Genomic DNA, 19,862 nt, shown 5'->3' with positions numbered 1-19,862 from the left:
GTCTATTATATACAGTGCGTGCCATTACACTAGATGAAGGGTTGTGTTGGGGCCATCATCCTGTGTTGGGGTCATTGTGGGGTGAGGGTAATGTAGGGTCACTATACTGTGCATGTGGAGGAATTCACTGTGGGGGAATCATACTCTGGGGGCTATGTTGGCATCATAATTTATGGAGGGGCATGAAAGTGGTATCCTCACCTCCTGCATGGGAACTGGGGCTTTAATAGGAGGAAAATTGCTTTGTAAGGACTGGAAGGCTGTGAGTAGTGCGAGCAGGTTCTGGTGTTATCCCAGTATCTTCAGCCTATATTGTGTGTATGATATTAGACAGCCTCAACGCATTACCTAACAGCCACACAGCATGCAGCGCAGGGACTCGACATAATACTCGCCCGAGACACTGCGAGAACACCCGAGCACGCTCCATCACTAGGCCTGACATTTGCTCTTATGTCATCCTGACGAATATTATATTTTTTCCTTTTTTTGTGTGTGGGAGAAGGGGGTGCAGTTAGTACTTGTGCTGTGGGGCTCTATGATTTCTATGGGCGCCCCTTGGTATGACTCCACCCATGTATGGAAGCGGACGCATGGCTGAGATGTCAGCGTGTAGTATGCTCTACAGTCATCCGGCTGGATCGTTAGCGATTATGGGCCCAGGCGACAGCTGTCACCGTATGTAGGGAGACTGCGCCCGCTGTCACTGGAGCCGGAACGTTGTGTGCGATCACTGTTCCCGCCCGGTGACATTCAAAACATTCCAGAGAAACACCGCGCTATTGGCTGAGACGCGGCGGTGCTTCTGTTACCGAGCAACCAGCTGCTGCTCCCGGATGTACCCTGCAGGTTTCCTGACAGGTACCGGAAGTAGAATGACATGGAGCGCGGCTGCTCAAGCAGTGGAGCGGCGGTGCCGGAGCAATGTGCCGGTGAGAGGGGAGTGCGCGCGATTGTGCTAGTACGTGAGCTAATACTGCACCGGGACCATGCTTCATACACGGACTGCAGTGTACGGTGTCAGCCACGGCTCACAGGATAATATCACTGTCCGCAAGCAGAACATAGGAGCTGCTGTCAGCCTCAGGACTCTGTAATATAGAGCTGTAGCACCTAATTCGGCCAAGATGTGTGATCGCCATCACTCTGCCTCCTGTGTGATCGCCATCACTCTGCCTCCTGTGTGATCGCCATCACTCTGCCTCCTGTGTGATCGCCATCACTCTGCCTCCTGTGTGATCGCCATCACTCTGCCTCCTGTGTGATCGCCATCACTCTGCCTCCTGTGTGATCGCCATCACTCTGCCTCCTGTGTGATCGCCATCACTCTGCCTCCTGTGTGATCGCCATCACTCTGCCTCCTGTGTGATCGCCATCACTCTGCCTCCTGTGTGATCGCCATCACTCTGCCTCCTGTGTGATCGCCATCACTCTGCCTCCTGTGTGATCGCCATCACTCTGCCTCCTGTGTGATCGCCATCACTCTGCCTCCTGTGTGATCGCCATCACTCTGCCTCCTGTGTGATCGCCATCACTCTGCCTCCTGTGTGATCGCCATCACTCTGCCTCCTGTGTGATCGCCATCACTCTGCCTCCTGTGTGATCGCCATCACTCTGCCTCCTGTGTGATCGCCATCACTCTGCCTCCTGTGTGATCGCCATCACTCTGCCTCCTGTGTGATCGCCAGCACTCTGCCTCCTGTGTGATCGCCATCACTCTGCCTCCTGTGTGATCGCCAGCACTCTGCCTCCTGTGTGATCGCCATCGCTGACGCTGAAACGCGCGTCGGGGACTGGCACATCCAGGAGACGGCAGTGTCCCAGGTAATCCCTGCTCCAGGCACCTTCCTTATATATATATGATACTTGTACGTAGGATTCACTAAGTGGTACACTTGTTTTTAGTGCCTAACATTATTGAGCTGGTACCTGCATGCAGTATTATTTTTTCCGGCATATATTGGGCCGTACTTGTGCACCATACATTTGCATCTTGGCCGCATTTTATTGCATTTTGTGTTAGCATATATGTATATATACACGTCGTTCACTATATTTGCAATTACTATATGCACTTTAGCCTATAAAAGCACTTTAGCCTATTAATCATTTTGGGCCATTTGTAAACATGCATCCTCATATTTTATTCCTTTTTTCTTTTCCATTATATCCATTCACTTTAGCGTGTATATATACTCCCGGTTCTGTGTTTGGTTACATATATATCATTATTTATTTACTCATTAATTGTATCACGCCATCATTGTACCACTCTAGGACTGTGTTTATAATATTGCTGTCTCCTTGGTATTGTGCCCCCTTTTTTGGTTTCTTTTCCCCCTACCATTTGGTGTATTTTTTCCATAAATAAATTAATTGTATTGATTATTTGGACATTTGTTCGTTTTTTTGTTCTTTTTGTCTTGTATTCTTTCCGATTTGTCCATTACTACGTCCATTTCGGGGTACATATGTTTGATTTAGTACTAATTATTTTACTTATTGACTGAAGTACCTATGTATTCCCTGCCTTGAGTGAGTTTTGTATTTAATCCTGCCGTGATTAAGCAAGGTTTTTTCCCCTTTTCAGGACAGAGAGGACTAGCCGTTTAACTCGCTGCATCTAGAAGCTTTGTGGTTGTATATGGTCACAGAGTCCTTGGTGACCTCACGTATTGTTGTGATTTCCAGTAGGGGGATAATATAAATTTATATATATCATTGTGCTTTGTGTTTCAGGTGTCTCTATTCCTACCGTCCATTACCATGAAGGTTAGGAGAGTCCTTTCAGGAGCAATAGCCTTGGATCCAGCACGATGAGTAGCATCACTCGGCTCTTCGGTGACCTGTGCGAGTCGCACTTGACAGGATTCCCATGGAAAACCGGTCTGGGTGTTTGGAGCCAAAGCAAGAAGAAAACCAAACAGCGGTTTAAGAGGTTGGCCTACGACGCTCTCTTTATCCACCTGTACCAAGAAGAGACTCTTAAGCTGCAGTCAAAACCCTCCAAATTGCCTGTGAAGAATAAAATGCTAATGCTGTCCTTCAATCTGCGCATTGGTGGCATGACTCCAGAGGCAGAACGTCTCGAGGAGCTGCTGGAACAAGTGGAGAAGTCTAGTTCTGACCATTTCTCAGACCTGTGTGCCGTACTAGAGCTCTTGGTGGACCTCGCAGGAACCGGGCCACCTCGGATACTTCCACCAAAACGAGACCTCTTTCGGAACAACAAATATGTGGGCAGAAATCCTCAGTATCAGGGCTATGACTATTATGACGTGAGTGTATTTGAGGCTGACATTGGGGCATTCTTGGCTTACCAAGAGAGTGACATAGGCAGCACCATCAGCAATACCCTTCAGATCATGGAGGCTGCGCCAGGCACTGGTCTTTCCGCCATAGGCCTATTTTCCCAGAACTTTTCAACCGCTGACAAGTTTGAGAAGGAGACTCGTGTTTCGCTGTTCGGAGCCCTTGCCCACACTCGGACAAATGATATGGACATTAAATTAGACCTGCCTCCAGTGCCAGACAGTGCTGACCTGTCCGGGTTGGCCATAAAGGTATGTGTGTATCCCGATGTTCCCATGGTCAGTAGTTAGAAACACCGAGACAGGATCGATAAATTAATACGGGAGATGTTGCTAGCACACCAAACTCAATCACTTAAAATAGTGATACTGAAGAGGTTGCCTCTCACAAAGATTACTTTCTGATGTGTTTATAAGGAACATACTAATAATACATTTTAATACATTGAATATTTTCAAATGTGCCAGGATCTTGTGTTTTCAGCTTTGGGTTTGTTAGCGATCGCTTCCGGCCTGTACTCCAGAGGAAGCGGTCATATATGTCGAAACATCAGCAAGCTTGTGTGTGAAAGGAATGGTTGACTGTACATTTCAGCAGCTAAGCCAGCCCCCTTCTGTGTATAAATTATGGAGAGAGGGGCTGGCTAAGCTAATTTTTCACACACAGCCTAGCATATTATTACATTCTAGAGCTTTATTATGAAAGGATCTATAAGTATTTTTTTTTGTGGACTACTCCCTTTAAAGTTAATCTGTCAGCAAGGTTTTGCTACCTAATCTGAGAGCAGCGTAATGTAAGAAAAGAGACCCTGGATTATACAAATTTATCACTTAGGCTACTTTCACACTTCCATCAGTATTCGCAAGTCACAAAGCGTCGGCGCGACGTACCGACGGAACTGTGTCCTTTCACATTTCCGTCTGCAGTCCCGGCCAGGAAAGAGACAGAGTGTGAAATTTCCTGCCGGGCATGCGCAGACGGAAAAACAGGATGCAACGCTCAGAAAAACATTCCTTTGAACGTTTTTTCCAGACGACGGGCCGCCAAAATACGACCCATCCAGTGCACGACGGATGCAACGTGTGGCCATACGTCGCGATCTGTCGGCAATACAAGTCTATGGGGAAAAAAGGCATCCTGCGGGCAAATTTGCTGGATGCGTTTTTTTCCCAAAACGACGGATTGTGACGGATACAAAACAACGTAAGTGTGAAAGTAGCCTTAGATTACTGGGAGCAGAGGCTCTGACAGTGTTTAGATGTAGCAGTGCTGGGACAGCTAACCCCGGCCACAGCAGGCTTTGTATGTACATTTTAATTTCAATGTGTCCAAATGACAGAAATGAACGTGCTAGCCACTCTAAGTATAGAAAGATACACTGTCCACAACAGCACTATTTTACTGCCAAAGGATACAAAGTGATTCCAGCTGAAGTAATAAAATCATGATTTATTGATATTATATTACGGTAATTAAAAACAAACATGAAGGGAAAACCCAGAAGAAGTTTTTGCAAAACGGCGAGAGAGAGACTCCAGTATGGAAAATGCAGCTACAGGGCATGCTCACTTTGCTCAGTGTAAAAAAAAAAAAAAACGGAATCGGTAGCTGGATTCACTCATTTCACCTCACGTTTCATCCGATTTTTACCAGATCCGTTGCTGTGCATTTTTTCGCCGGACAGAAAAAAAACGTTCCTCTGTACATTTTCTCCGTCCGCCGTAAAAATAATTTTTGACGGATCCAGCAAAAAAACTGATGAAACGTGTGGCCATCAGGCGCAATCCGGCGCTAATACAACTTTATGAGAAAAAACGGATCCGGCGGAAAAAAACGGATCTGTTTTTTTCAAAGTTCGCTGGATTGTGCCTGACGGCAAAAACCTGGTGTGTGAAAGTAGCCTTATAGGCCCTGTCACTCCTAGCCATTTCAGGTGATGGACTTTTTACTTTGGTGATTTCTCTATGGCACTTTACAATGCAATATACGTGTGAGATCGCTGTCAGGTTGTATTAGCATATGCTGTCATGTGTACCTGCGTGACAGTTGTACAAAGCATTGTCTGCCTCTGGATTCCTTCATTGCACTAAGCACCTTTATACTGGGAACCCCTGGTTTTGATACCACTTAAAACAGAATCTGATAGATTGCTATATACTGCTAAATAACTTTGTCTCCAATAAATTGCATTCTATACATGTCATCATTACTGTGACTTGGATTCTAGACCCAGCCTTCACCTTTTTCTGCACCCCCCCCCCCCCCCCCCCCCCCCCGCTTGGAGGTTTATTCCGACCCTGCTCCTTTTTATCCCTACATGTGTGTTTTTAATATATCAATAAATCATGATTTTATTATTATTACTATTTATTTATATAGCACCATTAATTCCATGGTGCTGTACATGAGAAAGGGGTTACATACAGGGTTATAAATATAATTTACAGTAATCAAGTTTACAGTGACAGACTGGTACAGAGGGGAGAGGACCCTGTCCTTGCGGACTTACATTCTATGGGATAGTGGGGAAGAGACAGTAGGTCGGGGGTGCGGCAGCTCTGGCAGTGGTGAGGCGGCTGCTCTGGCGATGGCGAGGCGGCAGAATGGTTATTGCAGGCTGTAGGCTTTCTTGAAGAGATGGGTTTTCAGGTTCCGTCTGAAGGATCCGAAGGTGGTGGATAGTCGGACGTGTTGAGGCGCGGAATTCCAGAGGATGGGGGATATTCGGGAGAAATCTTGGAGGCGGTTGTGTGAGGACCGAATAAGTGTGGTGGAGAGTAGGAGGTCTTGGGAGGATCGGAGATTACGTGAGGGAAGATATTGGGAGAGTAGTTCAGAGATATAGGGAGGGGACAGGTTGTGGATGGCTTTGTAGATCAGTGTTAGTAGTTTGAACTGGATTCGTTGGGGAAGTGGGAGCCAGTGGAGGGATTTGCAAAGGGGAGAAGCAGGGGAGTAGCGAGGAGAGAGGTGGATTAGCTGGGCAGCAGAGTTGAGGACAGACTGGAGTGGTGCAAGAGAGTTAGCGGGGAGGCCACAGAGGAGGGTGTTGCAGTAGTCGAGGCGGGAGATGATAAGGGCATGCACAAGAGTCTTAGTAGATTGTGGGGTGAGGAAGGGACGGATTCTGGCAATATTTTTGAGTTGGAGGCGACAGGAGGTGGCAAGAGTTTGAATGTGCGGTTTGAAGGACAAGGCAGAGTCGAGAGTTACCCCAAGGCAGCGGATTTCAGGTGCGGGAGAGAACGTGATGCCGTTTACCATAATAGATAGATCAGGTAGGGGGGGATATGTGAGATGGGGGAAAGATGATGAGTTCTTTTTTGTCTACATTGAGTTTTAGGAAGCGAGAGGTGAAGAAGGCGGATATGGCTTTTATTACTTCTGCTGTCGTGGATAGTGTATCTTTTTGTATGTACAGTAGGGAAATTAAGTATTTGATCCCTTGCTGATTTTGTAATTTTGCCCACTGACAAAGACATGAACAGTCTGTAATTTTAAGGGTAGGTTAATTTTAACATTGAGATAGAATATCAAGAATAAAATCCAGAAAATCACATTGTATAAATGTATTTGCATTTTGCAGTGAGAAATAAGTATTTGATCCCGTACCAACCATTAAGTGTTTTGGCTCCTACAGACCAGTTAGACACTCCTAATCAACTCATTACCTGCATCTTACATAGTAACCTTTATAAAAGACTCCTGTCCACAGACTCAATCAGTCAGACTCTAACCTCTACAACATGGGCAAGACCAAAGAGCTTTCTAAGGATGGCACCGACAAGATTATAGACCTGCACAAAGCTGGAATGGACTACAAAACCATAAGTAAGATGCTGGGTGAGAAGGAGACAACTGTTGGTGCAATAGTAAGAAAATGGAAGAAATACAAAATGACTGTCAATCGACATCGATCTGGGGCACCATGCAAAATCTCACCACGTGGGGTATCCTTGATCATGAGGAAGGTGAGAGATCAGCCTAAAACTACACAGGGGAACTTGTTAATGATCTCAAGGCATCTGGGACCATAGTCGCCAAGAAAAGAAAACCATTGGTAACACATTGTGCCATAAAGGGTTAAAATCCTGTAGTGCCTGCAAAGTCCCCCTGCTCAAGGAGGCACATGTGCAGGCCTGTCTGAAGTTTGCCATGAACACCTGGATGATTCTGTGAGTGATTGGGAGAAAGTGCTGTGGTCAGATGAGACAAAAATTGAGGTCTTTGGCATTAACTCAACTCGCCGTGTTTGGAGGAAGAGAAATGCTGCCTATGACCCAAAGAACACTGTCCCCACTGTCAAGCATGGAGGTGGAAACATTATGGTTTTGGGGGTGTTTGTCTGCTAAGGGCAAAGGACTACTTCACCGCATCAATGGGAGAATGGATGGAGCCATGTGACAACCTCCTTCCCTCCACCATGACATTAAAAATGGGTCGTGGCTGGGTCTTCCAGCAAGACAATGACCCAAAACATACAGCCAAGGCAATAAAGGAGTGGCTCAAAAAGAAGCACATTAAGGTCATGGAGTGGCCTAGCCATTCTCCCGACCTGCCAAACGACAGCCTCAAAATCTTAATGATTTAGAGATGATCTGCAAAGAGGAGTGGACCAAAATTCCTCCTGACACATGTGCCCAAACCTCATAATCAACTACAAAAAAAGTCTGACTGCTGTGCTTGCTAACAAGGGTTTTGCCACTTGTCTGCCAGAGGGATCAAATAATTATTTCTCACTGCAAAATGCAAATAAATTTATATAATAGAATCATAGAGCCGGAAGGGTCCTCCTGGGTCATCTGCTCCAACCCCCTGCTCAAATCAGGATTCACTAAATCATCCCAGACAGATGTCTGTCCAGCCTCTGTTTGAAGACTTCCATTGAAGGAGAACTCCTCACCTCTCATGGCAACCTGTTCCACTCGTTGATCACCCTAACTGTCAAAAAGTTTTTTCTAATATCTAATCTGTGTCTCCTCCCATTCAGTTTCATCCCAATGCTTCTAGTCTTTCCTTGTGCAAATGAGAACAAAGATGATCCTTCTACAATGCGACAGCCCTTGAGATATTTGTTGACAGCTATTAAGTCTCCTCTATATAATTTATACAATGTGTTTTTCTGGATTTTATTTTTGATATTCTATCTCTCAAAGTTAAAATTAATCTACCCTTAAAATATAGACTGTTCATGTCTTTGTCTGTGGGCAAATTTACAAATTCAGCCAGGGATCAAATACTTATTTCTCCCACTGTACATTGTCTAGTGACAGTGAGCTGCTTATCAGAGAAGGGCCTGTGGTTGGACCAAGGCTTGTGTGGTCTATGGTCCAAGCATTGATTATCTCCTGATGATAAAACCTTCATTGTATGGAAGCAGCACACAGCCTAATAGATGACACATCCCTGAAATCAGTGTCTCAGCCCCTACATCATGCTGTCCTCAGATTCCATACGGAATCCATCAGCAGGTTTTTGCTTTAAAATGTGTGGATTTTCTATGCATACTACGTGAGACACAAACCTGGCTGCCATAAGCACTTCTCAGCCATAGGCCTAATGAAAACATCCGTACAAACAACTTGTTTTCTGTATGAGTGTCCATATGGATGAGGTTATGGTCATCATGATAAAAACAAAGTCTGTCCACAGTAGGGCTTGAAGTTCTGGTTAGGGTGAGTTTAGGAACTTTGGCCCTCTTAGTAATGAGTGAGGTTCGGATTAAAAAAAAACCAGCTGCAGCGATTGCTTCTATGATTGAGGACCCTACAGAGTCTTGTAGGTATTATTTTGTGTCCAAAGACATTGATCTTTCTACCCCTGCTCTGTAACATGAAATCTGTAGTCTTGGTGCATTGATCTGTGGTGTCCCAATGTCGTTGCCTCTAGGTCCCGCAGAGCATCGATCAGTCTGAAGATGAAGGGTTCCAGTCTGCATCAAATATGACTCCTGATTCTCAGTCGGAGCCAAGTCTGACACCTGAAATTGACGTGTGGGAGGCCATCCTCACATATGGGCCCAGTAAACGCCGCTGTTGGGAAAGAATAGGATTGTAAGCTGGTCTTGTGTCAAAAGCGTCTTTCCTTCTCATTTAGATTTCTGAAACCCCACTGAGCACTCCATAGCGCTTCGGTCTACGTCAGATTTCCCGCTTTGCTACCCAGTCAAGGGGGTGTGTCCCTACATTGTGCCACCGTCCAATCAGTGCTTCCAGAGCCAGATGATGGGACACACCCTTTTGACAAGAAGAATTGTAACAGCCAGTTATTCGGGTTTTTACAATTTTCTATCAGGGATACCTGTAGAATGTTCGTTATAAGTGGAGATGCTCCAGAATTGTTATTTTAATGAGATTGGCCACGACCTTTTTATCAATAGCCTATCCTCATGATAAGCCATCAGAATCTGATCGATGGTGGTGAAACCTTAGCGGTTACCAGCGCCGGCCGGAACACAGCAGCTCCGCCATTTCTATGGTGGCCACGGACACTGCCATTCTAGTTTTGACAGAGCTGCTGTGTTCCTACAGCATCTGAGCGCATCTACCCGCCACCCCTAATATCTGATGGGTGGGGATGGATGCTGGGTGTCACACCACCATCGATCAAACTCTGATGGCCTATCATAAGGAATAGTCATTGATCATAAAAAAAAAAAGTGGCCAACGTCTTTAATGACAGATACAATGACTCACTAAAAAACTCATGTTAGGAGCGGTGAGGGTTCTTTAACCCCTTCATGACCCAGCCTATTTTGGCCTTAATGACCTGGCCATTTTTTGCAATTCTGACCAGTGTCCCTTTATGAGGTAATAACTCAGGAACGCTTCAACGGATCCTTGCGGTTCTGAGATTGTTTTTTCGTGACATATTGGGCTTCATGTTAGTGGTAAATTTAGGTCGATAATTTCTGAGTTTATTTGCGAAAAAAATGGAAATTTGGCGAAAAATTTGAAAATTTTGCAATTTTCACATTTTGAATTTTTATTCTGTTAAACCAGAGAGTTATGTGACACAAAATAGTTAATAAATAACATTTCCCACATGTCTACTTTACATCAGCACAATTTTGGAAACAAATTTTTTTTTTGCTAGGAAGTTATAAGGGTTAAAATTTGACCAGTGATTTCTCATTTTTACAACAAAATTTACAAAACCATTTTTTTTAGGGACCACCTCACATTTGAAGTCAGTTTGAGGGTTCTATATGGCTGAAAATACCCAAAAGTGACACCATTCTAAAAACTGCACCCCTCAAGGTGCTCAAAACCACATTCAAGAAGTTTATTAACCCTTCAGGTGTTTCACAGCAGCAGAAGCAACATGGAAGTAAAAAATGAACATTTAACTTTTTAGTCACAAAAATGATCTTTTCGCAACAATTTTTTTATTTTCCCAAGGGTAAAAGGAGAAACTGGACCACGAATGTTGTTGTCCAATTTGTCCTGAGTACGCTGATACCTCATATGTGGGGGTAAACCACTGTTTGGGCGCACGGCAGGGCTCGGAAGGGAAGGAGCGCCATTTGACTTTTTGAATGAAAAATTGGCTCCAATCTTTAGCGGACACCATGTCGCGTTTGGAGAGCCCCCGTGTGCCTAAACATTGGAGCTCCCCCACAAGTGACCCCATTTTGGAAACTAGACCCCCCAAGGAACTTATCTAGATGCACAGTGAGCACTTTAAACCCCCAGGTGCTTCACAAATTAATCCGTAAAAATGAAAAAGTACTTTTTTTTCACACAAAATTTCTTTTAGCCTCAATTTTTTCATTTTCACATGGGCAACAGGATAAAATGGATCCTAAAATTTGTTGGGCAATTTCTCCTGAGTACGCTGATACCTCATATGTGGGGGTAAACCACTGTTTGGGTGCACGGCAAGGCTCGGAAGGGAAGGCGCGCCATTTGACTTTTTGAATGGAAAATTAGCTCCAATCGTTAGTGGACACCATGTCGCGTTTGGAGAGCCCCTGTGTGCCTAAACATTGGAGCTCCCCTACAAGTGACCCCATTTTGGAAACTAGACCCCCCAAGAAACTAATCTAGATGCATAGTGAGCACTTTAAACCCCCAGGTGCTTCACAGAAGTTTATAACGCAGAGCCATGAAAATAAAAAAAATATTTTTCTTTCCTCAAAAATGATTTTTAGCCCAGAGTTTTTTATTTTCCCAAGGATAATAGGAGAAATTGGACCCCAAATGTTGTTGTCCAGTTTGTCCTGAGTACGATGATACCCCATATGTGGGGGTAAACCACTGTTTGGGCGCACGGCAGGGCTCGGAAGGGAAGGCACGCCATTTGGCTTTTTGAATGGAAAATTAGCTTCAATCATTAGCGGACACCATGTCGCGTTTGGAGAGCCCCTGTGTGCCTAAACATTGGAGCTCCCGCACAAGTGACCCCATTTTGGAAACTAGACCTCCCAAGGAACTAATCTAGATGTGTGGTGAGCACTTTGAACCCCCAAGTGCTTCACAGAAGTTTATAACGCAGAGCCATGAAAATAAAAAATTATTTTTCTTTCCTCAAAAATGATTTTTTAACCCACAATTTTTTATTTTCCCAAGGGTAACAGGAGAAATTGGACCCCAAAGTTGTTGTGCAGTTTCTCCTGAGTACGCCGATACCCCATATGTGGGGGTAAACCACTGTTTGGGCACATGCCGGGGCTCGGAAGGGAAGTAGTGACGATTTGGAATGCAGACTTTGATGGAATGGTCTGCGGGAATCATGTTACGTTTGCAGAGCCCCTGATGTGCCTAAACAGTAGAAACCCCCCACAAGTGACCCCATTTTGGAAACTAGACCCCCCAAGGAACTTATCTAGATGTGTGGTGAGCACGTACAACCCCCAAGTGCTTCACAGAAGTTTACAACGCAGAGCCGTGAAAATAAAAAATCATTTTTCTTTCCTCAAAAAAGATGTTTTAGCAAGCAATTGTTTATTTTCACAAGGGTAACAGGAGAAATTGGACCCCAATATTTGTTGCCCAGTTTGCTGTGAGTACGCTGATACCTCATATGTGGGGGTAAACCACTGTTTGGGCGCACATCAGGGCTCGGAAGGGAAGTAGTGACATTTGAAATGCAGACTTTGATGGAATGGTCTGCGGGCGTCACGTTGCATTTGCAGAGCCCTTGATGTGCCTAAACAGTAGAAAGCCCCCCTAAGTGACCCCATTTTGGAAACTAGACCCCCCAAAGAACTTATCTAGATGTGTGGTGAGCACGTTCAACCCCCAAGTGCTTCACAGAAGTTTACAACGCAGAGCCGTGAAAATTAAAAATCATTTTTCTGTCCTCAAAAAAGATGTTTTAGCAAGCAATTTTTTTTTCACAAGGGTAGCAGGAGAAATTGGACCCCAACAGTTGTTGCCCAGTTTGTCCTGAGTACGCTGGTATCCCATATGTGGGGGTAAACCACTGTTTGGGCGCACGTCGGGGCTTGGAAGGGAGGGCGCACCATTTGACTTTTTGAACGCAAGATTGGCTGGAATCAATGGTGGCGCCATGTTGCGTTTGGAGACCCCTGATGTGCCTAAACAGTGGAAACCCCTCAATTCTAACTTCAACACTAACCCCAACACACCCCTAACCCTAATCCCAACTGTAGCCATAACCCTAATCACAACCCTAACCCCAACACACCCCTAACCACAACCCTAACCCCAACACACCCGTAACCCTAAATCCAACCCTAACCCTAATCCTAACCCTAATCCCAACCCTACCCACAACTGTAACCCCAACACAACCCTAACCCTATCCTTAACCCTAACCACAAGCCTAATCTTAACCCTATTTCCAACCCTAGCCCTAATTCCAACCCTAAGGGTACCGTCTCACATAACGATTTACCAACGATCACGACCAGCGATACGACCTGGCCGTGATCGTTGAAAAGTCGTTGTGTGGTCGCTGGGGAGCTGTCACACAGACCGCTCTCCAGCGACCAACGATGCCAAGGTCCTGGGTAACCAGGGTAAACATCGGGTTACTAAGCGCAGGGCCGTGCTTAGTAACCCGATGTTTATCGTGGTTACCAGCGTAAAAGTAAAAAAAAAACGTACATACTCACATTTCGGTGTCCTTCAGGTCCCTTGCCGTCTGCTTCCCGCTCTGACTGAGTGCCGCCGTACAGTGAGAGCAGAGCGCAGCGGTGACGTCACTGCTGTGCTGTGCTCTCACTTTCCGGCCGGCAGACAGTCAGAGCGGGAAGCAGACGGCAAGGGACCTGAAGGACACCGAAATGTGAGTATGTACGTTTTTTTTTTTTTTTACTTTTACGCTGGTAACCACGGTAAACATCGGGTTACTAAGCGCGGCCCTGCGCTTAGTAACCTGATGTTTACCCTGGTTACAAGCGAACGCATCGCTGGATCGCTGTCACAACGATCCAGCGATGACAGCGGGAGATCCAGCGACGAAAGAAAGTTCCAAACGATCTGCTACGACGTACGATTCTCAGCAGGGTCCCTGATCGCTGCTGCGTGTCAGACACAGCGATATCGTATGGATATCGCTGGAACGTCACGGATCGTACCGTCGTAGCAATCAAAGTGCCACTGTGAGACGGTACCCTAACTCTAATTCCAACCCTAACCCTAAGGGTATGTGCCCACGTTGCGGATTCGTGTGAGATTTTTCTGCACGATTTTTGAAAAATCTGCAGGTAAAAGGCACTGCGTTTTACCTGCGGATTTACAGCGGATTTCCAGTGTTTTTTTTGTGCGGATTTCACCTGCGGATTCCTATTGAGGAACAGGTGTAAAACGCTGTGGAATCCACACAAAGAATTGACCTGCTGCAGAAAATACAACGCAGCGTTTCTGCACGGAATTTTCCGCACCATGGGCACAGCGGATTTGGTTTTCCATAGGTGTACATGGTACTGTAAACCTGATGGAAAACTGCAACGAATTCGCAGCGGCCAATCCGCTGCGGATCCGCAGCCAAATCCGCTGCGGATCCGCAGCCAAATGCGCTGCGGATCCGCGGCCAATCCGCTGCGGATCCACGGCCAATCCGCTGCGGATCCACAGCCAAATCCGCACATGCCATAACCCTAACCCTACCCGTAACCCTAACCCTACCCCTAACCCTACCCCTAGTTCTAACCCTAACCCTAGTGGAAAACGAAAAAAAAAAAAAAAAAAAAATATTTTCTTTATTTTATTATTCTCCCTACCTATGGGGGTGATAAAGGGGGGGGTATTTATTATTTTTTTTATTTTGATCGCTGTGATAGAACCTACCACAGCGATCAAAATGTACTTGTAAGGAATCTGCCGGCTGGCAGATTCGGCGGGCGCACTGAGCATGCGCCCGCCATTTTCCAAGATGGCGGCGCCCAGCGAGGAGACGTCCGGACACCGGGAGGATCGGTAAGTATGAAGGGGTGGTGGGGGGGTGGATCGGAGCACAGGGGGGGTGATCGGAGCACAGGGGGGGTGATCGGAGCACAGGGGGGAGCGGACAGGAGGACGGAGGAGCCGGCAGGCGGACGGAGGGGACCGGACCCCATAACGGAGCACTGGGGGGGCGATCGGTGGGTGTGGGGGGGGTCACTTCAGTATTTCCAGCCATGGCCGATGATATTGCAGCATCGGCCATGGCTGGATTGTAATATTTCACCTGTTTTTTAGGTGAAATATTACAAATCGCTCTGATTGGCAGTTTCACTTTCAACAGCCAATCAGAGCGATCGTAGCCACGGGGGGGTGAAGCCACCCCCCCTGGGCTGAAGCACCACTCCCCCTGTCTCTGCAGATCGGGTAAAATGAGAGTTAACCCCTTCACCCGATCTGCAGGGACGCGATCATTCCATGACGCATACGCTGCGTCAAAGGTCGCATTGGCACCGACTTTCATGACGCAGCGTATGCGTCAAAGGTCGTGAAGGGGTTAAATTGATCTTTCCTTCCAAGCTTCCCTTTATCTTGCCCCCAAATGCTGTAATAAACTCTGTGACATTACAGTAGATTCATGAAATTTATGCTTCAGTCCTCCAGGTAAAAGAGAAGACCCCTACGTCACGGAAGCAGGCCGAGAAGCTTTTGACAAGATGTATACAATTTTTGAGGGGAATCTCCAAATGCTCAGCAATACAATTTTGCAATCTCCAGTACATGTGATGGTTAAGGAATCGGAGCTGGTGAAGGATGTGCTGAACGTTCTCATTGGAGTAGTGTCTGCGACATTCTCCTTCAGCCAGGTAGATCAGTGTTCCCGTTAGCATGTAGACATGTTACTACTGCTTTCTGGCAGGTCTGTTGTAGATATTTAGTCCTCAATCTGCAAGGAAACTCACAACAATTAGGCTTATACAATGGAAAAATCCATGATGATTATGATAAAAAAAGGCTTTTTCTGCACTCACCTTCATTACACTGCAAAATACAAGGTTTGACTTACCAAAATTGGTGCAATTTACTACCATATGTTCTCTTTGTTTCAGTCTACCCAGACCTTCATGGTTAAGCAGGGCATCTATATCTCTGGGACGTCCCCTGAAAACATAGGCAACCTGCTGGCACAAGTGGGAGACTACGGCACTTACTATACCAGACTGAACAATTTCTCTCTGCAAAGGGGTCTTGATTCCGTCCACAATAAAGGCCTTGTGTTTCAGGTAATGCAGTCACTTGCAGGTATTTCTGGCTACCACACTTATAAGAGCAACATATTATTAAAAAAGGTTTTATTAAAGGGGTTGTCTGGTCCAAATAAATGTCTGCAGTCACTCTGTGCGACTGCAGACTTATAAATCCCCCCAGCGCACGCACTATGAGCACTGCAGGGATTCAACAGTTTCAGACCCTGGACCAGAGTTGATGCATTTGTTATACATACACCTGGCCAGAGGATGCGGCCTTGCTTCTATACACTTGTATGAAGCAAAGCAGCGCCTCGTCGAGTGACACAGCTGACTAGAAGGCATGGCCAACTAATGGGTGCAGCCTTGCTCCATACAAGTGTATAGAAGCGAGGCTGCGCCCACTGGCCAGGAGTATGTATATGTCATACATACCCTCTGGTCCCAGGTCTGAAAAGGGCAAGTCCCCGCAGAACTTGAGAAAAAAAAATAACTTTTTTGAATTTACCGAATGGCTGCAATGAAACAGAGTGAAAAATTTAAAGGGGTCTGAATACTGAATGAATACTTTCCGTACCCACTGCAATATATATATATATATATTATACAGTTGTCCTAAAGCCAAATTGGATATAATTCCACACCAAACATAAAAAAGGGGGTGGACAAAAGTATTGGCACTGTTCGAAAAATCGTGATGCTTCTCTAATTTGTCTAATTAACAGCACCTGTAACTTACCTGTGGCACCTAACAGGTGTTGGCAATAACTAAATCACACTTGCAGCCAGTTGACATGGATTAAAGTTGACTCAACCTCTGTCCTGTGTCCTTGTGTGTACCACATTGAGCATGGAGAAAAGATAGAAGACCAAAGAACTGTCTGAGGACTTGAGAAACCAAATTGTGAGGAAGCATGAGCAATCTCAAGGCTACAAGTCCATCTCCAAAGACCTGAATGATCCTGTGTCTACCGTGCGCAGTGTCATCAAGAAGTTTAAAGCCCACGGCACTGTGGCTAACCTCCCTAGATGTGGACGGAAAAGAAAAATTGACAAGAGATTTCAACGCAAGATTGTGCGGATGTTGGATAAAGAACCTCGACTAACATCCAAACAAGTTCAAGCTGCCCTGCAGTCCGAGGATACGACAGTGTCAACCCGTACTATCCGTTGGCGTCTGAATGAAAAGGGACTGCATGGTAGGAGACCCAGGAAGACCCCACTTCTTACTCCGAGACATAAAAAAGCCAGGCTGGAGTTTGCCAAAACTTACCTGAAAAAGCCTAAAACGTTTTGGAAGAATGTTCTTTGGTCAGATGAGACAAAAGTAGAGCTTTTTGGGCAAAGGCATCAACATAGAGTTTACAGGAGAAAAAAAGAGGCATTCAAAGAAAAGAACACGGTCCCTACAGTCAAACATGGCGGAGGTTCCCTGATGTTTTGGGGTTGCTTTGCTGCCTCTGGCACTGGACTGCTTGACCGTGTGCATGGCATTATGAAGTCTGAAAACTACCAACAAATTTTGCAGCATAATGTAGGGCCCAGTGTGAGAAAGCTGGGTCTCCTCCCTCAGAGGTCATGGGTCTTCCAGCAGGACAATGACCCAAAACACACTTCAAAAAGCACTAGAAAATGGTTTGAGAGAAAGCACTGGAGACTTCTAACGTGGCCAGCAATGAGTCCAGACCTGAATCCCATAGAACACCTGTGGAGAGATCTAAAAATGGCAGTTTGGAGAAGGCACCCTTCAAATATCAGGGACCAGGAGCAGTTTGCCAAAGAAGAATGGTCTAAAATTCCAGCAGAGCATTGTAAGAAACTCATTGATGGATACCGGAAGCGGTTGGTCGCAGCTATTTTGGCTAAAGGTTGTGCAACCAAGTATTAGGCTGAGGGTGCCAATACTTTTGTCTGGCCCATTTTTGGAGTTTTGTGTGAGTTTTGTGTGAAATGATCAATGTTTTGCTTTTTGCTTCATTCTCTTTTGTGTTTTTTCATTTAAGACAAATTAAATGAAGATAATACCAAAGAATTTGTGATTGCAATCATTTTCAGGAAGAAACTGAGTATTATCTGACAGAATTTCAGGGGTGTCAATACTTACGGCCACAACTGTACACATGTGAGGGTGATCTCTTAAAGTGAGATCAATATGATTGCTTGTACCTGACCAAATATAAGCTGAGTGCTAGCTTAGAGGCTAAGAATGCATCAGATTCACAGAGACTGTTACAAACTCCTCTCTCAGCAATGGCTTACTCACAACTGCTTTATTCTGAACAAAGGAAGATACTAAAAACAGGAAATGGGGGAGGTCGCACAACTTCTGAATAGTTAGTGTCACTCTGGTTCATTCCAACTTCATTTTCAACTCCACTTCCATATATGGTATTCAGTTGATTGTCCAATACCCAGCGACGTCTTCACACTCCATCTTGCTACACCATATCTGAACTGACTTATATAAGGTTTAATAATTGATTTCATTAGACATTTTCTCCTTCAGACACACACACACACACACACACACACACACACACACACACACACACACACACACACACACACACACACACACACACACACACACACACACACACACATACACACACATATATATACACACACATATATATACACACACACACACACACATGTATACACACACACACACACACACATACATACATATACACACACACACACACACACATCACATAGGATTCACTGTAAATTTCACTTGTGTCGCTACTAAAGGGAGTATTCAATGCTCTCCGCTGCCATATGCATGGAGTTCAGTGAATATTTATTGTGGAATATACATGTGGAAGCCCGGCAGCTGCAGAAAGCCAGCGGCTAACACTGTGCGCGCTACTAAAGAGCAGTAAATATTTGCTGCCCTCCAGGCACATAGTCCCGGCGTGGAGAGCAGTGAGTATTCCAGCAGCTGTCCTTCGGCTTGTAAGCAGCGCATGACATCCCTGCCATGCACAGTTAACAAGCATAAAGCAGCTGCTGGCACCGGAAGAAGACTCTGCGAGGGAGCGCAGAAAGTTAATTGTAATGTGTGGGGTTTTTTTTTTTACGTTTTTCTCATGGGGCCCTGCATACCAGGATAGGGCTAAGGGGCCCATGAACATCAGGATGGGGATGAGGGAGTCATGTATACCAGGATGAGGGTGCCATGCATGTCAGGATGGGGATGAGGGGGTCGTGCATACCAGGATGGGGATGAGGGGGCCATGTATACCAGGATGGGGATGAGGGGGCCATGCATACCAGGATGGGGACGAGGGGGTCGTGCATGCCAGGATGGTGGCGAGGGGGCCGTGCATGCCAGGATGGTGACGAGGGGGCCGTGCATGCCAGGATGGTGACGAGGGGGCCGTGCATGCCAGGATGGTGACGAGGGGGCCGTGCATGCCAGGATGGTGACGAGGGGGCCGTGCATGCCAGGATGGTGACGAGGGGGCCGTGCATGCCAGGATGGGGACGAGGGGGCCGTGCATATCGGGGTAGGGATGAGAGGGCCATAGATACCAGAATGGGGATGAGGGGACCATATATACCAGGGTAGGGGATATTAAGTACAGAATTGACCACATTTTTTGCTTTAATTTTTTTTTCTAATTTCCTCATCTAGAACCTAGGTGCATGTAATGGTCCGAAAAATATGGTACCCAATACTTCCAATCACATTATTTGTATGCAATTATTCTCAAATCCATTACATAAAAAGCATAGACAAATGAAAGCAGGGTAAAGGCAAGATAAGGAAAAGTATCTGTGCAGGACTGTGGTGCCAAAACTAAAGAAACCCCGACTCTAATAGTAGCATAGCTGCGCTATGTAAGCAAAAAAAAAAAAAAAACTATAGCTGGAACTCTTTTTAGCTTAATCATCAAGTGATGCAAAGTTTAGCGACTGAGATACTTTTACCATCTTCATGATG

The 19,862-nt window shown here is 45.7% G+C and overlaps 1 protein-coding gene across 5 annotated transcripts in view; it reads left to right on the top strand.

The window, feature by feature from the left end:
* Positions 1–796: 796 nt before the first annotated feature.
* Positions 797–19,862, top strand: part of TUBGCP6 (tubulin gamma complex component 6) — a 96,366-nt gene continuing 77,300 nt past the window's right edge. For 3 of the 5 annotated variants that reach the window (XM_077264908.1, XM_077264907.1, XM_077264904.1), the window contains exons 1-5: positions 797–932; positions 2,740–3,563; positions 9,202–9,365; positions 15,319–15,529; positions 15,773–15,946. In XM_077264908.1, coding sequence (XP_077121023.1) covers positions 2,817–3,563; positions 9,202–9,365; positions 15,319–15,529; positions 15,773–15,946 — 1,296 coding nt within the window. In that variant the 5' untranslated portion in view covers positions 797–932; positions 2,740–2,816. Of the gene's footprint in view, positions 962–1,727; positions 1,825–2,739; positions 3,564–9,201; positions 9,366–15,318; positions 15,530–15,772; positions 15,947–19,862 lie in introns of those variants that run through there. The other 2 variants (XM_077264905.1, XM_077264906.1) reach the window with 2 other exon arrangements.

This window comes from Ranitomeya variabilis, chromosome 5 (assembly GCF_051348905.1).
Source record: "Ranitomeya variabilis isolate aRanVar5 chromosome 5, aRanVar5.hap1, whole genome shotgun sequence".
Taxonomy (NCBI): domain Eukaryota; kingdom Metazoa; phylum Chordata; class Amphibia; order Anura; family Dendrobatidae; genus Ranitomeya; species Ranitomeya variabilis.
The sequence above is the reverse complement of the archived record's forward strand: the minus strand, read 5'-3'. Positions and strand labels throughout refer to the sequence as shown.